The 20,855-nt window shown below is 44.4% G+C and overlaps 1 protein-coding gene across 1 annotated transcript in view; it reads right to left on the bottom strand.

Annotated features, from left to right (window-relative positions):
* Positions 1-451: 451 nt before the first annotated feature.
* The window catches only part of LOC120992102 (oocyte zinc finger protein XlCOF6-like), a 770,548-nt gene continuing 750,144 nt past the window's right edge, over positions 452-20,855 (bottom strand). Inside the window, exon 7 of the mRNA XM_040420871.1 lies at positions 452-2,539. Within this exon, the coding sequence (XP_040276805.1) occupies positions 933-2,539 (1,607 nt within the window). The 3' untranslated portion in view covers positions 452-932. The remainder of the gene's footprint in view (positions 2,540-20,855) is intronic.

Below are 20,855 nucleotides of genomic sequence, written 5' to 3' on the forward strand. Positions count from 1 at the left end.
TTTTGTCTTTTTTTTTTTAAAGATGCAAGACACAGAAACTAATCCCTACATAAACTAAACACTAAAACACTAACAATAAAGGACTTTTTTTTTTTCAAAGAAAAAAGACGCAGACACTAACGCAGACAATAATCACTACACCAAATGAACCCTAATACACTAACAATCTAAGATTTTTTTTTTTAACAGATGCAGCAAGACACAGACACTAAACCCTACACAAACTTAACACTAAGACACTAACAATAAAAGACTTTTTTAAATTTTTTTTTAAAGATGCAAGACACAGAAACTAATCCCTACATAAAACTAATCACTAAAACACTAACAATAAGGGACTTTTTTTTTCCAAAGAAAAAATACGCAGACACTAAAGCAGGCAATAATCACTACACCAAAATGAACCCTAATACACTAACAATCTAAGACCTTTTTCTGGGGGGGAAGGGGGTTTCACTGACAAAAGTCACAAACACAAATCACTAAACATTTAAACATTTCCTACATTCTGGACATAAACAGTTTTTCCAATGTAAGTTCCATGATGTGAAATTGTATTAGACTTTTGGGAAAAACATTTTCCTTATACAGTGCATGAAAATAACTTCGCTTCTTTGTAAATTCTGAACGAATTCTGCCAAAAACAGACTGATTTATGGGTAGAACATTCCCCACATTCTTGGCATGAAAAATGGCTTTTCCCCTTCTGTGAGTTCTTTGGGGTCTAACAAGGTTTGATCTATGACCATAAAATTTCCCACATTTTTGGTATCAAAATGGCTTCTCTCCTATGCGAGTTCATTGAGGTTCGATAATTTGTGATTTAAAAGTTAAATATTTCCCACATTCTGGACATAAAATGGCGTCTTCCCTTTGTGAATTTTCAGATGTCCAAGAAGATTTGCTTTTCTTAAGAAACATTTCCCACATTCTTAACATGAAATTGTCTTTTCCCCTATGTGAGTTTTTTGATGTTTAACAAGTTGTGATTTCCAAGTAAAACATTTCCCACATTCTGGACATGAAAATGGCTTATCTCCCGTGTGAGTTCTTCGATGTCCAACAAGTGTTACTTTCTGTGCAAAACATTTACCACATTCTGGACATGAAAATGGCTTATCTCCCGTGTGAGTTCTTCGATGTCCGACAAGTGTTGCTTTCTTTGCAAAACATTTCCCACATTCTGAACATGAAAATGGCTTCTCCCCTGTGTGAATTCGTTGATGTTTAACAAGTTGTGATTTCCAAGTAAAACATTTCCCACATTCTGAACATGAATATGGCTTCTCCCCTGTGTGAGTTCTTCGATGTCCAACAAGTGTTGTTTTGTGTGTAAAACATTTCCCACAATCTTCACATGAAAACGGCGTCTCTCCTGTGTGAATTTGTTGATGTTTATCAAGTTGTGATTTCCAGGTAAAACATTTTCCACATTCTGAACATGAAAATGGCTTATCTCCCGTATGAGTTCTTCGATGTACCACAAGTGTTTCTTTCTTTGCAAAACATTTCCCACATTCTGAACATGAAAATGGCTTCTCCCCTGTGTGAGTTCTTCGATGTACAACAAGTTTTGTTTTTAGTGTAAAACATTTCCCACATTCTTCACATGAAAACGGCTTCTCCCCTGTGTGAATTCGTTGATGTTTAACAAGTTGTGGTTTCCAAGTAAAAGATTTCCCACATTCTAGACATGAAAATGGTGTCTCTCCTGTGTGACTTCGTTGATGTTTAACAAGTCGTGATTTCCAGGTAAAAGATTTTCCACATTCTGAACACGAAAATGGCTTCACCCCTTTGTGAGTTTGTTGATGATCAACAAGTTGTGATTTCAAGGTAAAACATTTTCCACATTCTGAACATGAAAATGGCTTCACCCCTGTGTGAATTATTTGATGTCTAACAAGTGTTGTTTTGTGTGTAAAACATTTCCCACATTCTTCACATGAAAATGGCGTCTCCCCTGTGTGAATTCGTTGATGTTCAACAAAATGCGTTTTTCTTATGAAGCATTTCCCACATTCTTGGCATGAAAATGGCTTCTCTCCTGTGTGAGTTCTTTGATGTTCAACAAGTGTTGTTTTGTGTGTAAAACATTTCCCACATTCTTCACATGAAAACGGCGTCTCCCCTGTGTGAATTCTCTGATGTTGAACAAGATGTGATTTTCTTATGAAGCATTTCCCACATTCTTGGCATGAAAATGGCTTCTCTCCTGTGTGAGTTCTTTGATGTTCAACAAGTTGTGATTTCCAAGTAAAACATTTCCCACATTCTAAGCATGAAATTGTCTTCTTCTTAGTGTGCATTCTTTGATCTTTAATACCCCTTCTGTGACTTTGATTCTGCTTTACATTTTGTGATGAACCAGAAGATAGAAGAGGTTTAAATGGATCAAACGAGCAAGTTTGGCTGTGAAGAGCTGAGGGTATATCCAAGATAGTGGTATGCTCTTCATATGTGTCTTGCGCGAGACCATGACCTTTTGCTTTAAAAGCTGAAGAGATCAGATGTCCATCTGAGCTCCCGATACAGTCATCTGCCAAAAACAAAACGGTATTATTTTTAAATACTATAACCTGAAATTGGAATAGATTATCATTATTGTGCCAATTATTCCATGGTGCTGTACATATAGAAACATAAAATGTGTCGGCAGATAAGAACCATTTGGCCCATCTAGTCTGCCCAATATACTGAATACTATGAATAGACCCTGGCCCTATCTTATATGAAGGATGGCCTTATGCCTATCCCATGCATGCTTAAACTCCTTCACTGTATTTGCAGCTACCACTTCTGCAGAAAGGCTATTCCATGCATCCACTACTCTCTCAGTAAAGTAATACTTCCTGATATTACTTTTAAACCTTTGCCCCTCTAATTTAAAACTATATCCTCTTGTAGCAGTTTTTCTTCTTTTAAATATTCTCTCCTCTTTTACCTTGTCAATTCCCTTTATGTATTTAAAAGTTTCTATCATATCCCCTCTGTCTCATCTTTCTTCCAAGCTATACATGTTAAGGTCCTTTAATCTTTCCTGGTAAGTTTTATCCTGCAATCCATGTAGAATTTTCGTATTGCAAATATTTTATCGGGAATTTTCCGATTGCCGATTTTCGCAATCAAGAAAATAATGACTGGAGATCACGAATATTCGCCCAAATATTCGTGGAATATCGCACATTCGAATATTCCCCCTGCCGCTCATTACTGGTGTGTATATGTATGGAAAATTTGTGATGGATACTAGTAGCTGTGAGCAAAATTAACACTTAGAATTATATAGTCAGCTTAGAGGTAATGGGTTAATGGGAGTTTTTTAAAATAATTTTTCCATGATGCTATTTATATTAAATTAATACATATATTTATACATATAATCAAACAGTTTTCACACTGGCCACTATGAGTAAAGTATGTTAAAACTTTCTGTCCTTTGAGAGCAGCTACATGGTCCACAGACACAATGGACAGGAATCATTGATTCAGGAGAGTTTTGTAATCATGGTTTGTGAAGGTCAGGAGGTAGCTGATAAACTGTGATATCACCTGTTGTGAGTGGAGGATCCGGAGCTACCTATACAAAGGTTTTACTTGTCATTATAATTCTGTAGTAATAAAAACTAATGAAAACTTAGGCTACTTTCACACTAGCGTTTTGTGCGGATTTTGTGCGTCCATTCAGTTGATACAACCGTCTGCATCTGTTCACAACACATCAGTTTGTATTAGGGCTGAAACGATTACTAGATTAAATCGAGTAATTCGACACAAAAAAATCCTTGATGCAAATTTTTTGCATCGAAGATTCGTTTGTGTCATATGACCTCGGAGCGGGAGTGAAGCGCTTGCTATTACTCCCGCTCCGTGGTCTCCCGCTGCGCTTGGAATACTCACCTTTCCAGCAGGGGGCCTCCGGACACTTCACAGTATGTCCATGGTCCCGCGCTGCTCTGACGTACAGACACCATGACCTGACGCACTGTGTGACGTCTGGCGTAGAGCAGCGCAGAACGATGGAGTGTCGGCAGCGCCCCTGCTGGAAAGGTAAGTTGGTGAAACCGAGGGGGTGGGGCGCGACTAAGGCCAGGCGCCTGGAGTGCACAGTGTCATAGAAACCAGTGACGCTGTGCAATCCGGGTGTCAGGAGGAGCATGGCAGCAGAGATTATGGCACAAGGGGGGAGAGCTGATGGCACAATGGGAGGAGAGCTGATGGCACAATGGGAGGAGAGCTGATGGCACAATGGGGGGAGAGCTGATGGCACAATGGGGGGAGAGCTGATGGCACAATGGGGGGAGAGCTGATGGCACAATGGGGGGAGAGCTGATGGCACAATGGGGGCAGAGCTGATGGCACAATGGGGGCAGAGCTGATGGCACAATGGGGCAGAGCTGATGGTACAATGGGGGCAGAGCTGATGGCACAAGGGGGCAGAGCTGATGGCACAAAGGGGCAGAGATGATGGCACAAGGGGGCAGAGATGATGGCACAAGGGGGAGAGATGATGGCACAAGGGGGGAGAGATGATGGCACTGGGGGAGCAGAGCTGATGGCACTGGGGTGGGGATGAGCTGATGGCACTGGGGTGAACAGAGCTGATGGCACTGGGGGGAACAGAGCTGATGGCACTGGGGGGAACAGAGCTGATGGCACTGGGGGAACAGAGCTGATGGCACTGGGGGGAACAGAGCTGATGGCACTGGGGGGAACAGAGCTGATGGCACTGGGGGGAACAGAGCTGATGGCACTGGGGGGAACAGAGCTGATGGCACTGGGGGGAACAGAGCTGATGGCACTGGGGGGAAAAGAGCTGATGGCACTGGGGGGAACAGAGCTGATGGCACTGGGGGGAACAGAGCTGATGGCACTGGGGGGAAAAGAGCTGATGGCACTGGGGGGAAAAGAGCTGATGGCACTGGGGGGAACAGAGCTGATGGCACTGGGGGAAACTGATGCACTTGGGCTGATCGCACAGTAGGGAACAAAGGGTGTTGGGGACTAATGGCAGGGGGTCTGATGAGTTTTTATAAAGGAAAACAATCTATTATTTTTTTCTTATTAGATTACTCGATTAATCGTAAAAAATAATCGATAGAATACTCGATTACTAAAATAATCATTTACTGCAGCCCTAGTTTGTATTATCTTTAATATAGCCAAGTAGGATACTTCTTGAACACCATTTAAAGTCAATGGAGGACTGATCCGTTTGCTATTGTGTCAGTAAAAAAGGATCCGTCCCTATTGACTTACGTTGTGTGCCAGGACAGATCCGTTTGGCTCAGTTTCATCCGACGGACACCAAAACGCTGCAAGCAGCATTTGGACCGGTTTTGGACCGCTTGTGAGAGCCCTGAACGGATCTCACAAACGGAAAGCCAAAATGCAAGTGTGAAAGTAGACTTACCTGTACAGAACAGAAAATCATGAATGAACCCAAAAAATATTTTTGAAATAGTTTTCTAGAGATGAGTGAACTTCTTGAAAATAGTTTTGTGTCTAATTTGTTGAATTTAAAAAAACATAATTTGATTGGTGTCCAAATCGATTCTACATGAATCTGCTTCTATCGGGCTGAAAATTGGTATATGACACTCTATGATTTTTTTATATTTATCTTTTATCTCTTTTTTTCCAAATGTTTGCCCTTCCCACCCTCCTACGTTGTCACATGTTTTGCATTTTCAGATTAGAAACTTTCCAAAAATTGTCCTTTAGACACAAGGCGTTATGGGAAAGAACTATGGATTTTTGGGACCAGACGTTCAAGAATTATGCAATAACGGGTGCAGGTGCCTACCCCTGTATACACACCCATGAGTTAATGTAATGAGAAACAGTGGCTTGTTCGGCAAGTGGCAAGTTTTGATCTGACACTAACAGTATCAGTGGCATCACCAATTTCTGAGTTGACCATAATAGAAGCAGATCATCACCCTGCATTTTTTGGGAGGTTCTGGCTATACATTGCCTCTGCTCTTAATTTCTGCCACCACCCTCCTCCTCAGGACCCTGATCCAACCCCCAGGTCCTGTCCAACACACAATCATCATTATTCTCACCCTTCACGTCACTTTTATTAGACTGCAATAGGTCATTGTGGCCTTCTTACCTCCCTTCCCCATTCCATGCTCTGTATTTGCCCCAAGAGCCACTGTAGCTATCATTGCCCCTACCACCACCACTGTTGCTACAAGTGGCACTACTATCACCACAGCTATGCTTGGGATCCCCCACCTCCGCTTGAACCATCTCCTCATGGCAGTCCAAATGCTGTCTATTCTCAGACACTGAAAAAGTAGATAGGCTGAGCACTCTACATCTGGACCATACAGAGATACAGACAAAATGTGTAATGGTGACAATATTTATTACACCTGATGCAGATATGACAATTAAAATACTAAAACAGTAATATCTAACAAATACTAAAATAGTAATATCTAGCAAATAGGAACAGTAGGTGGTGATATAGCTAAGAACAATTCAGAATATAAATAAAAACAGCATCATAAATATCAAGACATGCAATAAAATTACATAGGATTAATAAAATGCATTAAATGTAGAGTACTATGAGAGACTAAGAAAATGGTGTGTGGAGCCCTTAAGGATGAATATAATCGATTGGGATTCGAATTTATAAGAAATCGATATTCTGAAAAATCGATAAATGTTTGTCGATAAAGTGCTCAGTGATTATTCGAATGGATGTCCGGACAGAGTTCGATAAATTCCATTTGATTATTTGAACAAATTCGACATACACTCACCTAAAGAATTATTAGGAACACCATACTAATACGGTGTTGGACCCCCTTTTGCCTTCAGAACTACCTTAATTCTACGTGGCATTGATTCAACAAGGTGCTGATAGCATTCGTTAGAAATGTTGGCCCATATTGATAGGATAGTATCTTGCAGATGATGGAGATTTGAGGGATGCACATCCAGGGCACGAAGCTCCCATTCCACCACATCCCAAAGATGCTCTATTGGGTTGAGATCTGGTGACTGTGGGGCCATTTTAGTACAGTGAACTCATTGTCATGTTCAAGAAACCAATTTGAAATGATTCGAGCTTTGTGACATGGTGCATTATCCTGCTGGAAGTAGCCATCAGAGGATGGATACATGTTCTCATTCTGTTTACGCCAAATTCGGACTCTACCATTTGAATGTCTCAGCAGAAACCGAGACTCATCAGACCAGGCAACATTTTTCCAGTCTTCAACAGTCCAATTTTGGTGAGCTCGTGCAAATTGTAGCCTCTTTTTCCTATTTGTAGTGGAGATGAGTGGTACCCGGTGGGGTCTTCTGCTGTTGTAGCCCATCCGCCTCAAGATTGTGCGTGTTGTGGCTTCACAAATGCTTTGCTGCATACCTCGGTTGTAACGAGTGGTTATTTCAGTCAACGTTGCTCTTCTATCAGCTTGAATCAGTCGGCCCATTCTCCTCTGACCTCTAGCATCCACAAGGCATTTTTGCCCACAGGACTGCCGCATACTGGATGTTTTTCCCTTTTCACACCATTCTTTGTAAACCCTAGAAATGGTTGTGCGTGAAAATCCCAGTAACTGAGCAGCTTGTGAAATACTCAGACCGGCCCGTCTGGCACCAACAACCATGCCACGCTCAAAATTGCTTAAATCACCTTTCTTTCCCATTCTGACATTCAGTTTGGAGTTCAGGAGATTGTCTTGACCAGGACCACACCCCTAAATGCATTTAAGCAACTGCCATGTGATTGGTTGACTAGATAATTGCAGGTGTTAATTACAGATAATTACAGGTGTTCCTAATAATTCTTTAGGTGAGTGTATATCCCCTGTATGGCATACAATGATTATACTTTCGATTTGCCATCTGACTATATTATGAATTGTTCTTAGCTATATCACCACCTACTGTTCCTATTTGCTAGATATTACTATTTTAGTATTTGTTAGATATTACTGTTTTAGTATTTTAATTGTCATATCTGCATCAGGTGTAATAAATATTGTCACCATTACACATTTTGTCTGTATCTCTGTATGGTCCAGATGTAGAGTGCTCAGCCTATCTACTTTTTCTATATCTTTCCTTTTTTATCGGGGTGAGTCATAAGGCTTGGTAGCACCTATCCACAGCTATAAACTGAGTGAGCCACCATATTTGCTTTCTACCTGTTCTCAGACACTATCTTGAGTATCTTCCATAGAACATGGGGTTTTGTTGCATCTTCTTAGAAAAAATGAAGGCACTCCACTAGGAGTGGCCAGTGCAGACAGAGATCATGCAACTGAATGGCTTCTAAGGGGTTGCAAGGAGGAGGAAAAGGAAAAATGTGGTGACGCCTGGCTCCAATGCACTGTGTCAAACTGGGATGTGACATCCACATCATCTGGCTGTGACTGAGACATACAGCCCACAATCTCATCCTCTTTGTCCTCAATAATAATATGACGCCTATCAGAAGCAAGGGAGAACTGTAGCCTACTACTACTACTGGCCAGATGGCTGGTGCTGCTACTACCCACATTCTGACTCTCTGATGACAAGGCCTGGGTCTTTCTTTTTCCACAATTCCATTTTCTAAACATTTATATGAGGCCTATAATCGAAAAGTCACAGGTTTCCTGTAAATGAAAAGTCATAGGTATGGTACACAGATTATTATAATGTGCTAGCAAAATTGCAAGTGTTCTCTTTTTAAAGGGGTTCTCTGGGAATTAAGAAAATGAAAATACTTAAATATTACTTTATAATAAATATATTTCCAAATACCTTTTATTATTTATTATGGCTAGTTTTGTAGTAAGGCTTTTGCTATAATACAATATTTTTAATAACACAGATTAAATGCAGTGAAATGGTCTTTAGATGAAAAAAAGGGCACTTGCTCAGTGTTTGCAGCAGAATGCTATCTGGGTGCTGGCAATAAGTCTACAAACGGTAGAAATTTGAGGATTTTTTTTAAAAAAAAGCTGTCTGTTCATTTACACAAAAAAGCTGTATTAAAACACACAACTTGGTAACAAGCACCAATTATATCCCCTTATTCTTTGCCTATAATGTCCTTATCTCACTACTAGTCATGAGCGGCAGGTGGCAATATTCAAATTCGCGATATTTCGCGAATATTTGGGCAAATATTCGTCATACATTTGCTATTATTTTCTTGATTGCGAAAATCTGCAATGTAATATGCGTGTATTGCAAGCACAATACAGGCATGGGTCACTTTTGCTACAATTTTCAAGCTGCTAGAAGTTTCCTGAGACTGGAGAAAATGGTTGGTACGGCAGAACAATACAATAGCTTTATATGCAGATAGAGTACTCCAATATATTAGCGATTGCGCAAATCGGCAATTAATGATGCGCATATTTTGCTGTAATATGTGCAACTTCACATTTTAGCAGGTCTGACTACATAGTACTGATTGGTGCACTAAGTATTGTTGTGAACTTGTGACATCACAGCACTATGTCTGTAGCATGTATGTATGGACAGCAGAACCTATCTGTCCCGGGTAGTACGGGGAAGGAAAGACAACCAAAGGGAACTACAACAAAACAACAACAGACTAGGCCCCAAACCTAGGAAACAAAGAGGTCACCCCCTAGCAATCCCTGAATCTCTCCCTAAGCTGCTAACAACATGTGCAAATCTTAAAAGGTAGAAATGCACATGCACAGGAACCTGAGACTGCTGAAACACTGCACCAAACCCTCAGCTTAGGGAACAGGGAAAGAGGCAACCGGCTCCTTCCAAACTGAAGGAGCTAGTGTCTCCCTGAGGCCTAGTCAGAACAGACACACCAAGAAAAGGGAAAAGGACTTAGCTTGAGAAGCAACTGGAACAGAAGAATCACCTCACAAGCAGAGCACTCCACAGAAGAACTATCAGCCGCAGGGAAACAAGTGAGAGGCGGAATATATAATGGGGCCACCTGACTGATAATGAGCAACACCTGCGAAGGGGTGGAAACCTGTCAGCAACAATGAAAACAAGAGAGATCTGTCAGATAGACTCCTGAGTCTTCCGTCTATCTGAACTTCTAAGATCTCTCCCAGGGCAGGCAGTGACACTATCACACTACCTAACACCCTGCACTGGAACCTATCAGCTACACTATATCACGATCTAACCTACACTGACTATCTCCCACTAACTATCTGTATTATATATATAAGCTAACTAACTAATTATCTAATGTAATGACACAGGAAAGCAGAGAGCACAACAATAACACTGCAGTCTCTCTCAGAACTGCAAAAAACTGCAGAAAATGGCTGCTGGGGAGGTTCTTATATAGTTAGGCGTAGGCAACTTTCCTATTGGTTGCTAGTGGTGTTGCTTAGCTCTTACAAAGTAATTGCAGCCTTCTCATTGGCCCACAACCAAGAAGCAGGGAGGGATCATGGTTTCAGATAAAAAAAAAAATCTAGAATATTCACGAATATGAATATATAGCACTATATTCTAAATTGTCGCAAATGCTCGAAGTGGTGATATTCACGATTAAAATTCAAATATTCGCGCTCAACACTACTCACTACATTAGTGGCTTGTGTCTGTAATAGCTTTTTGTCAGACACTGCCACATAACTCCCGTCCAGGTCACAAGGTGAAGAGAAAATGTCGATTCCCTTACGTCCTACCAGCAGCACAGATGGGGTTAACTGCCCCTGTGGACTGGTAGGACCGGCGGAATTTTAATGAGCCCAAGAACCAATAAACGATCTTCAGCTCCCTGAAAGGGAGGAGATCACCCCCCAGCCCACCGTGTTTTTTTCTGTCCTCTGGACAGGTTGACTGGCGTGTCGCTCCCCCTCAGGGAGCTGAAGAGTGCTTAGGGGCTCTTTGTTCCTTAAGCTAAAGGATCGCCCTTTCTTTACTCTTATGGCCTTTATTTGAGGCCTTATCGCGGCGATTTTTTCTCTGGAGTACCTTCGGGGAGAGGAGTGTCCCCTCCCCTCTTCTTTCAACCCGGATTGCGGTGTCCCGTCTCTCCATTGCCGCATGTGTGCGGCGCCATGGGCGCCGCCATCTTCCGGAAGTGAAGCGCACCAGGTGCGCTACGTCACTTCCGGTTTTTCGTACCGACGCGGTGAGGTTTCTAAACCTCACCACTTTATTCAATTTATCTCCCTAGGGACATCCTGGACTCCAGGATTGATTGGGGGAGACACATAGGGTCAAACTGAGCCAGTATAGGCTCTGTTACCTCTCTGGGCTGGTCTCGATCGAGGGCCCGCCCAGGGGGCGGGGCTTCCTCCTTTTAAGCGCCCAGAGCCTGTCATTCAGTGCTCTGGTTGCATCGCTTTCACAAGCTAGCTCCAGAGTTCCCTGTGCCTTAAGATATTCTAGGATATTGCTTGGCTTGGGTTGTTTTCTTATTCCACAGCTCTAATTTCTTCAGTGCTGGTGGGCCCCCATAAAGTCTTGTTTCTCCACCTCCAGGTGTTTGTAGGTGTTATGACCTGTTTTATTCTTTCTAATTACAGAATTATGGCTGATGTATTCCCAAGAAGATGGGAGATCTCCGGATGATCATCGACTTGAGATTTCTCAATCGATTTATAAGGAAAACAAGGTTTCGCATGGAAACCATAAGGTCAGTCAGCCATATCCTCAATCCCGGGGATGTCATGGCTACTCTGGACCTCAAGGATGCGTATCTTCACATCCCGATCCATTCCGCTTCCCGGAAACTCCTCAGGATCGCGGTCCAGATTTCAGGGGTTCGCAGGCACTTTCGGTTCACCGCGCTCCCCTTCGGAATCTCTTCCACCCCCCTTATCTTCACCAAGGTGGTGGTATCGGTGGTGGCGGCTTTGAGACTTCAAGGACTGACTATTATTCCTTATCTGGATGATTGGCTCTTCATAGCCTCTTCAGTTCCGGTCCTTACCCACCATCTTCAGATCGCAATCTCCTTTCTACTCCAGCTGGGCTGGATTATCAACTGGCAGAAGTCGAATGTGAGCCCATCGACTTCAATCCATTATTTAGGGTTCGCGGTCGACTCTGTGGAGATGTCCCTCCGGTTGACTTTAGAAAGGAGAGCACGGATTCAGGACCTCGCAAAGGTCCTTTTTGTCCCTCGTCGAGTCTCTATCCGGACTCTCATGAAGATGCTGGGGCTCATGTCAGCGGCTGCGGACGCAGTCCCTTGGGCACTATGGCACCTCCGTCCTCTTCAGTCGGAGGTCTTACACTTATGGAAAGGCAGCCCTACGGGGCTAGATTCCCTGTGCTCCCTGTCCGGTCAAACCCGGAATTCCCTCAGATGGTGGTTTCAGCTACCAGCAGGGAAGTCTATGACCCAACCAGCTTGGCTCACATTGACTACAGACGCGTCCCTTGTAGGCTGGGGCGCTCACCTGGACGGATCCCCAGTGCAGGGATCTTGGTCCCCTCAGGAGCGGCGTCTTTCTTCCAATCTTCGCGAGATGCGAGCTATCCGGCTAGCCCTCCTTCACTTCGCCCCTCAGATCCGGGGCAAAGCAGTGAATATCCAGTCAGACAATATGACTGCGGTTCTCTATATAAACAAGCAGGGAGGCACAAGATCATTGCCCCTTCTGTCAGAGATCGGGGCAATTCTCCGGTGGGCAGAGACTAACCTTTCCCATCTATCTGCCATTCATATTCTAGGCTCCCTCAATATGATAGCGGACCGCTTAAGTCGAGGATTACCGACCATGGAGTGGTCTCTGCATCCGGAGATCTTCAGGCAGTTAGTTCACAGATGGGGTATGCCAGAGGTGGATCTCATGGCGACCAGGTTCAACGCCAAGGTGCTGAGGTTCTGTTCCCTGTACAGGGAAGACAACCCCCTGGCGATAGATGCTCTGTCGATACCGTGGAGGTTCAGGCTGGCTTACATCTTCCCTCCGTTTTCCATGATACCGAGGGTATTGATGAAAATCCGTCAGGATCAGGCCTCGGTAATAGCCATCATACCGTTCTGGCCCAGGAGATCCTGGTTTACCCAGCTCATTCAGATGAGTCGGGGACAATACTAGAGACTCCCCCCGGAGCAGACCCTGGTGTCGTGGGACACTCACCTCTGCCCAGATCTGCGCAGGTTCAACCTGACAGCCTGGAGGTTGATCAGTCCCTTCCCAACATAGAAGGGCTTTCCGAGTCGGTCCTGAGAACTTTGTCGCATTCCAGAGCAGAGTCTACAAAGAAGGCCTACTCCAGGATCATGAGAATCTTCGTGGCATGGTGTGATTCCAAACAGGTGGCGTCCGCAGATCCGCCCCTTCCTGCGATACTACAATTTCTTCAAGATGGATTAGATAGAGGCCTATCTCCAGCTACCTTGAAGGTACAGATTTGTGCCATCTCGGCCTGTCTCAACAGGCCACATTCTCGGGACCCACTCATTAAACGCTTCCTGAAGGGAGTTGAAAGACTAAAGCCTTTTATACTGAAACCTATCCCCCAGTGGGATCTTTCAGTAGTGCTCAGGGGGCTAGCATCTCCCCCCTTCGAGCCTTTGGAGGAGGTGAATTTCACATTTTTTACTTTAAAGATGGTTTTTCTTCTGGCTGTAGATTCAGCCAAAAGAATCTCTGAATTGCAGGCTTTCTCTGCAATTCATCCGTACATTATTTTTTTACAGGACAGAGTACTCCTGAAGTTTTTACGCTACTTCAGGCCTAAGGTGCCTACCTTCCAAAATATCAATCAGGTAATCTCTTTACCAGTTTTGTTTACAGCCTCCTCCTCTGATACTCCAGCTAGAGACCCGCTGGATATTTCAAGATGCCTCCAGGTCTATGTGGATAGATCCAGAGAGTTCAGGATAGATGAGAATCTCCTTATCCTGTTTGCCGGTAAGTCTAAAGGCCGTAAAGCGTCTAAAGCTACCATTAGTCGCTGGATCAAGGAGGCCATTAGGGAAGCTTTCGTCTCCCAATCCTTAGATCCTCCTGAGTTTGTGAGAGCCCATTCTACCAGGGCGGTCTCCACCTCGGTTGCGGAGAGAAGACTTCTCCCCTTAGAGTTGATCTGTAAGGCGGCCTCCTGGAGCTCTGAGTCAACCTTCATCTCCCATTATAGGATAGATGCTAGGATGGCAGAGTTTTCGGCTTTTGGGCAGACAGTTCTTAGTTCTGCCAGGCATGAGGACCCTCCCTAGGGGATTCTTCTTGCTATCTCCCCGTCTGTGCTGCTGGTAGAACGTAAGGGAATCGTTAATTTCTAACGATAATTTGTTTTCCCTTAGTCCTAACAGCAGCACACAAATATCCCACCCTAAATACATTATGCTTGTTAAAAACACGGTGGGCTGGGGGGTGATCTCCTCCCTTTCAGGGAGCTGAAGATCGTTTATTGGTTCTTGGGCTCATTAAAATTCCGCCGGTCCTACCAGTCCACAGGGGCAGTTAACCCCATCTGTGCTGCTGTTAGGACTAAGGGAAAACAAATTATCGTTAGAAATTAACGATTCCTCTATCTCAGCATAAGTAGCTGCCTGCCCCCCTGCTCCCTAATTGGCTGATCCAGGCTATCTGCCAGCCTCTGAGCCAAATAGGACAACCCACCCCCACTTCCTCCCAGTGTCATATCATCCTCGATCTTCTTCCTCCCCCATGCTTTTCCACGCTAACACTCACAGTAAAATGGCGCTGGGTTCTGTTTTTACATGATTTGTCCGAAACAAGTCAAATCTTCAGACTCATTTGGCAGATGAATTTTTGTGACATCCATAACAAATCCAATTACTACAGAATCGATTTGCTCAACTCTAAATAGGTCGTTTTCTGATAACACTTTCCTTTTAAGACAGTGATAGGAAAACAGTTTACAATCTAACAATAGACCTCACAACAAGGACCAGTAGATCATGGTGTTAGGCCACCAGACTGTTCTCTTGCAGTTTTTCACTTCTGTATTGAAGCCAACATCTTCATAGGGTCATTGTCACGGCGCCGTCTAGGAGGCGGGCACGTCCAGAGCGCGCGCGCATCATCAGTGCGTCCAGCGTCACCCGCGCTCCTGGTAATACTATGCGTGCATCTATCTGCATTCATGCTAATGGTTTTAGGGCTGAGCACCGAGCTGATCACTCGGTGCTCGGCTGTGTAGTCTGTGTGAAGTCATGTGACGCTGGCCACGTCACATGACCCCTCTAGCTCCCTATTTAATCTGCTGGCCATCGATTGCCTGTTATTTAGGTTCCACCTGCGATTTTGTCTTTCCTGGCGTACTGACCCCCTGCTGAACTCCTAACGATCCTCTGCTGACTCCTTTGGTACTTCACGACTCTCCTGGTATTTATGACCCCGGCTTCTCCTGACTATTCTCTGCTTGCTCCATTTGTACTTTGTAGATTTCCTGGTATTGACTCGGTCCGTTCACGTTCTGTTGTTTGTCTGTCATCCCTGCACTTATTCCAAGCTAGGGATTGCCGTCCAGTTGTCCCCTTTCATTAGGACTCGCGAGGCAAGTAGGCAGGGCCAGGGGTGAGGGTGGAGCGCAGTGGTCACTTCCCTCCCCCCTGTGTGTGTGTGTACGTGACCGTTACAGAATAACAGGCCTACTGAAACCACTGTATCATGAATCCTCTAGTGACCCTGACTGATCATGTGTCAAACCTGACGCAGATGGTGCAGGAGCTAGGGGAGAAGATTCTTTCCCTAGAAATAGGACAATACGCCGCTGCTCCTCAGGCCTCTGGTCCGAACTTGAGCCCTCATATGGAGCCACCGATCAAGCTTCCAGAGCCCTTCTCTGGAGTTCGGAGGAAGTTTCACTCCTTTAAGGAGAGCTGTAAATTGTATTTTAGTTTATGCCCCTTGTCTTCCGGGTCGGAAAGCCAACGGGTGGGCATTGTTATTTCCCGCTTACAGGGGGATCCCCAGGAGTGGGCCTTTTCTTTACCCCTGATGCTAGTTGTTCAACCACGGTAGAGGGTTTTTTTCAGGCTCTGGGTACCCTGTATGATGAACCAGACAGGGCCTTGGTAGCCGAAACTGCGCTGAAAGCATTGGTTCAAGGCAACCTCTCTGCGGAGGAGTATTGCACCCAATTTAGAAGGTGGTGTGTTCCCTCAGGGTGGAATGAGTCAGCTCTTAAGTGTCAATTCAGGTCAGGCCTATCTGATAATCTAAAAGACCTACTAGTGAGTTATCAGCTCCCTGAGACTCTTGAGGAGACTATGACCCTAGCAGTCCGACTCGACCAACGTGTGAGAGAAAGACGACAGGAACGACAGTTCTCTTCTCAGGTACTGGTCCAGTCTGAGGGTTGCACCAGGAGTGGTGTGGAGGTCTCCTCTGAAGAACCTATGCAAATTGGGATGACCAGAGGGGATCAGCGCCGCAGACGTGGGATCTGTTTCTACTGTGGAGATCCTGACCATTGGATCAATCAGTGTCCAACGAGGATCCTTTCTGATAAGGCTTCCAAGACAAGACCACCAAGGGACCAGGTACTCCCTGTTATTACTAAGAGTAAGCTTTTAGTTCCTATAACAATTTCTCTGGGTTCTAATAAGTGGTCGGGTCAGGCCTTTATAGATTCGGTCTCAACGGCCAGCTTTATTGACCAGGGGTATGCTACTAGACAGGGTATTCCAATTTTTGTTTTACCCACGCCCATCCATATCATGGCCATCGACTCCACTCCCCTGGTGGGGGGTACTGTGAGATCATGTACCTCAGAGATTTCCTTAGCTGTGGGAGTGTGCCACTTAGAGAAATGTTCCCTGTTAGTCCTAGAGAACTTACCAGTCGAGGTGGTATTGGGGATGCCGTGGCTCCAATTACACAATCCTATGATTGATTGGACCAGAGGGGAACTGGTGAGTTGGGGATCTGAGTGCGGCTCGTGTTTGGCTAGAATACGGGTTGGGTTCTCTGTGGAGACTGAGGTATTACCTGCAGTCATAAAGGAGTATGCTGATGTGTTCTCGTCGTCGTCCACAGAGGCTCTTCCTCCCCCATAGACCTTATGATTGCGCCATAGTCCTGGAGAAGGGGGCAAGGTTTCCTAAGGGGCGTATTTACAATCTTTCCAAACCTGAACGTGAGGCCATGGAAGATTACATTAAGGAGAGTCTCATTAAGGGGCACATTAGACCCTCGGGTTCTCCCATGGGGGCGGGGTTTTTCTTTGTTAAGAAGAAGGATGGTGGTCTTAGACCCTGAATAGATTACCGGAAATGAAATGAGATCACTATCCGGAATACTTACTCCCTCCCATTGATTCCGGATTTATTTAACCAGGTATTAGGGGCGGCCTGGTTTTCTAAGATTGATTTAAGAGGAGCATACAATTTAATCCGAATCAAGGAGGGGGACGAGTGGAAAACAGCATTCAATACCCCGGCTGGTCACTTTGAATATCTCGTTATGCCTTTTGAACTCAGCAATGCCCCGGCTGTGTTCCAAAATTTCATGAACGATATTCTTAGGGAGTTCTTGGGAAAATTTGTCATTGTATATCTCAACAACATTTTGATATTTTCCCCTGATTTTAAGAGTCATGTGTTTCATGTTAGACAGGTGTTGGAGGTGTTGAGAGAGAACCAATTATCTGCTAAACAGGAAAAATGTGTTTTTGGGGTGCAGGAGATTATATTTCTCGGACATGTTCTGACTCCCCATGCCATAAAGATGGATCCTAGCAAGGTTTTAGCGATTAAGGGATGGGTAAGACCATCATCCTTAAAGGCCTTACAACGTTTACTTGGATCCGCTAACTACTACCGTAAGTTCATAAAGAATTTCTCGGTAATCGCTAGACCACTGACCGACCTCACTAAAAAAGGGGCGGATCTGGAAAATTGGTCTACTGAGGCCTTAGATTAATTTGGAACCCTAAAGGATGCTTTCAGTAGCGCTCCCGTTCTAACCCAGCCAGATCAGGAAAAACCTTTTATCGTGGAGGTGGATGCTTCTGAGGACGGGGCAGGAGCAGTCCTCTCGCAAGGTCCTGCTACCCTCACTAACCTGAGACCTTGTGCTTTTTTTTCCAGAAAGTTTTCCCCCTCTGAGAGAAATTATGACATAGGAAATCGGGAGTTACTGGCCATTAAGTGGGCATTTGAAGAATGGAGACATTTTCTTGAGGGGGCAAAACATTGTGTTACTGTTGTTACCGATCATAAGAACCTAATGTTTCTCGAGTCGGCTAAAAGGTTAAATTCCTGTCAGGCTAGATGGGCATTGTTTTTTACTCGCTTTAATTTTTCCATAACTTTCAGACCTGGAAGTAGAAACGTGAAGGCCGACGCACTCTCTCGGAGTTTCTGTGCGTACCAGCCTACAGAGACTCCACCTGAAACCATTTTACCAGCTAAGGTCTTCGTAGCAGCCTTGTCTCAGGACATCACGACTCTCATCAAGGCTGAACAACACCTAGCACCGCCATCCACTCCTACAGATAAGTTGTTTGTTCCCGTACAGTTTCGTCTCCAACTGCTGGATGAGTGTTATGACTTTGTTTTTTGTGGACATCCGGGCATTGAGGGCACTAAAGAGCTGGTTTCCAGATCATTCTGGTGGTCTACTTTAACTAGAGACGTCAAGTCTTATGTGTTGGCCTGCGAGGTTTGTGCGAGGTCTAAGACCCCTAGGACTCGCCCGGCTGGGGACCTACGACCCTTACCCATTCCCAGTAGACCCTGGTCTCATATCTCGATGGATTTTATCACTGATCTGCCACCTGCAGAGGGTAAAACTGTGGTTTGGGTAGTGGTCGATAGATTCAGCAAGATGGCTCACTTTATTCCCCTGCCTAAACTCCCGAGTGCGAAGACCCTAGCATCTTTGTTTGTGGAACAAATTGTACGTTTACATGGCATTCCAGAAAATATTGTATCTGACAGGGGTGTGCAGTTTGTGTCCAAGTTTTGGAGGGCCTTCTGTCTGAGATGCCGGATTTCTCTGTCCTTTTCATATGCTTATCACCCTGAAAGTAATGGACAGACTGAGCGCCTCAATCAGTCGGTGGAACAATTTCTCAGGGCATATGTTGCAGATGATCAACAGTTGTCGGTGAAATACCTTCCATTAGCCGAGTTTGCTCTGAATAACCGTGTTAATTCCTCTGCTGGGGTCTCTCCTTTTTTTTGTAACTATGGCTTTCATCCTCATTTTCTTTCTGGGTCATCCATCTCCTCCTCTAACCGGATAGGCTCTCCTCTGAACTGTGCACAGTATGGGCTCGGGTTCAATCGAACCTGGAAAATGCTCAAGATACTCAAAGAGTCAAGGCCAATAGAAGACGTTTCACGGGGGTGAACTTTCAGGTGGGTGATAAGGTGTGGTTGTCCTCTAAAAATCTTTCACTCAAAGTTGCTTCAAGAAAGTTTGCTCCTCGCTTTGTAGGGCCGTGCAAAATCGTAGAGGTGATTAATCCTGTATCATTTAGGTTAGAATTGCCCAACTCGTTCCACATTCACGATGTATTTCACAAGTCCCTACTAAAAAAATACATCGAACCTATTGTACCGTCACAAGCCGCGCCTCTGCCTGTTCTGGTTAAGGATTCTGTGGAGTATGTGGTATCTAAAATTGTGGTTGTCAGGAGAGTGCGTAATTCCTTGCAGTATCTGGTGCACTGGAAGGGCTATGGACCTGAGGTCTTGGGTCCCAGCTAGGGAGGTTCATGCCCCTAGACTGGTTAAGAAATTTCATGAGAATCATCCCGAGAAGCCGTCACCTGAGTCCTTGGGTCCGGTGGCCCCGCGTAAAAGGGGGGGTACTGTCACGGCGCCGTCTAGGAGGCGGGCACGTCCAAAGCGCACGCGCATCATCAGTGTGTCCAGCGTCACCCGCGCTCCTGATAATACTATGCGTGCATCTATCTGCATTCATGCTAATGGTTTTAGGGCTGAGCACCGAGCTGATCACTCGGTGCTCGGCTGTGTAGTCTGTGTGAAGTCATGTGACGCTGGCCACGTCACATGACCCCTCTAGCTCCCTATTTAACCACTTCAACCCCCCTAGCTAAAAACACCCTTAATGACCAGGCCACTTTTTACACTTCTGACCTACCCTACTTTCACCGTTTATCGCTCGGTCATGCAACTTACCACCCAAATGAATTTTACCTCCTTTTCTTCTCACTAATAGAGCTTTCATTTGGTGGTATTTCATTGCTGCTGACATTTTTACTTTTTTTGTTATTAATCGAAATTTAACGATTTTTTTGCAAAAAAATGACATTTTTCACTTTCAGTTGTAAAATTTTGCAAAAAAAACGACATCCATATATAAATTTTTCGCTAACATTTATTGTTCTACATGTCTTTGATAAAAAAAAAATGTTTGGGTAAAAAAAAAATGGTTTGGGTAAAAGTTATAGCGTTTACAAACTATGGTACAAAAATGTGAATTTCCGCTTTTTGAAACAGCTCTGACTTTCTGGGGCACCTGTCATGTTTCCTGAGGTTCTACAATGCCCAGACAGTACAAACACCCCACAAATGACCCCATTTCGGAAAGTAGACACCCTAAGGTATTCACTGATGGGCATAGTGAGTTCATAGAACTTTTTATTTTTTGTCACAAGTTAGCGGAAAATGATGATTTTTTTATTTTTTTTTTCTTACAAAGTCTCATATTCCACTAACTTGTGACAAAAAATAAAAAATTCTAGGAACTCGCTATGCCCCTCACGGAATACCCTGAGGTGTCTTCTTTCCAAAATGGGGTCACTTGTGGGGTAGTTATACTGCCCTAGCATTTTAGGGGCCCATATGCGTGAGAAGTAGTTTGCAATCAAAATCTGTAAAAAATGACAGGTGAAATCCGAAAGGTGCTCTTTGGAATGTGCCCCTTTGCCCACCTAGGCTGCAAAAAAGTGTCACACATCTGGTATTCCCGTACTCAGGA

The sequence above is a fragment of the Bufo bufo genome, chromosome 2 (assembly GCF_905171765.1).
Source record: "Bufo bufo chromosome 2, aBufBuf1.1, whole genome shotgun sequence".
In the NCBI taxonomy this organism is placed as follows: domain Eukaryota; kingdom Metazoa; phylum Chordata; class Amphibia; order Anura; family Bufonidae; genus Bufo; species Bufo bufo.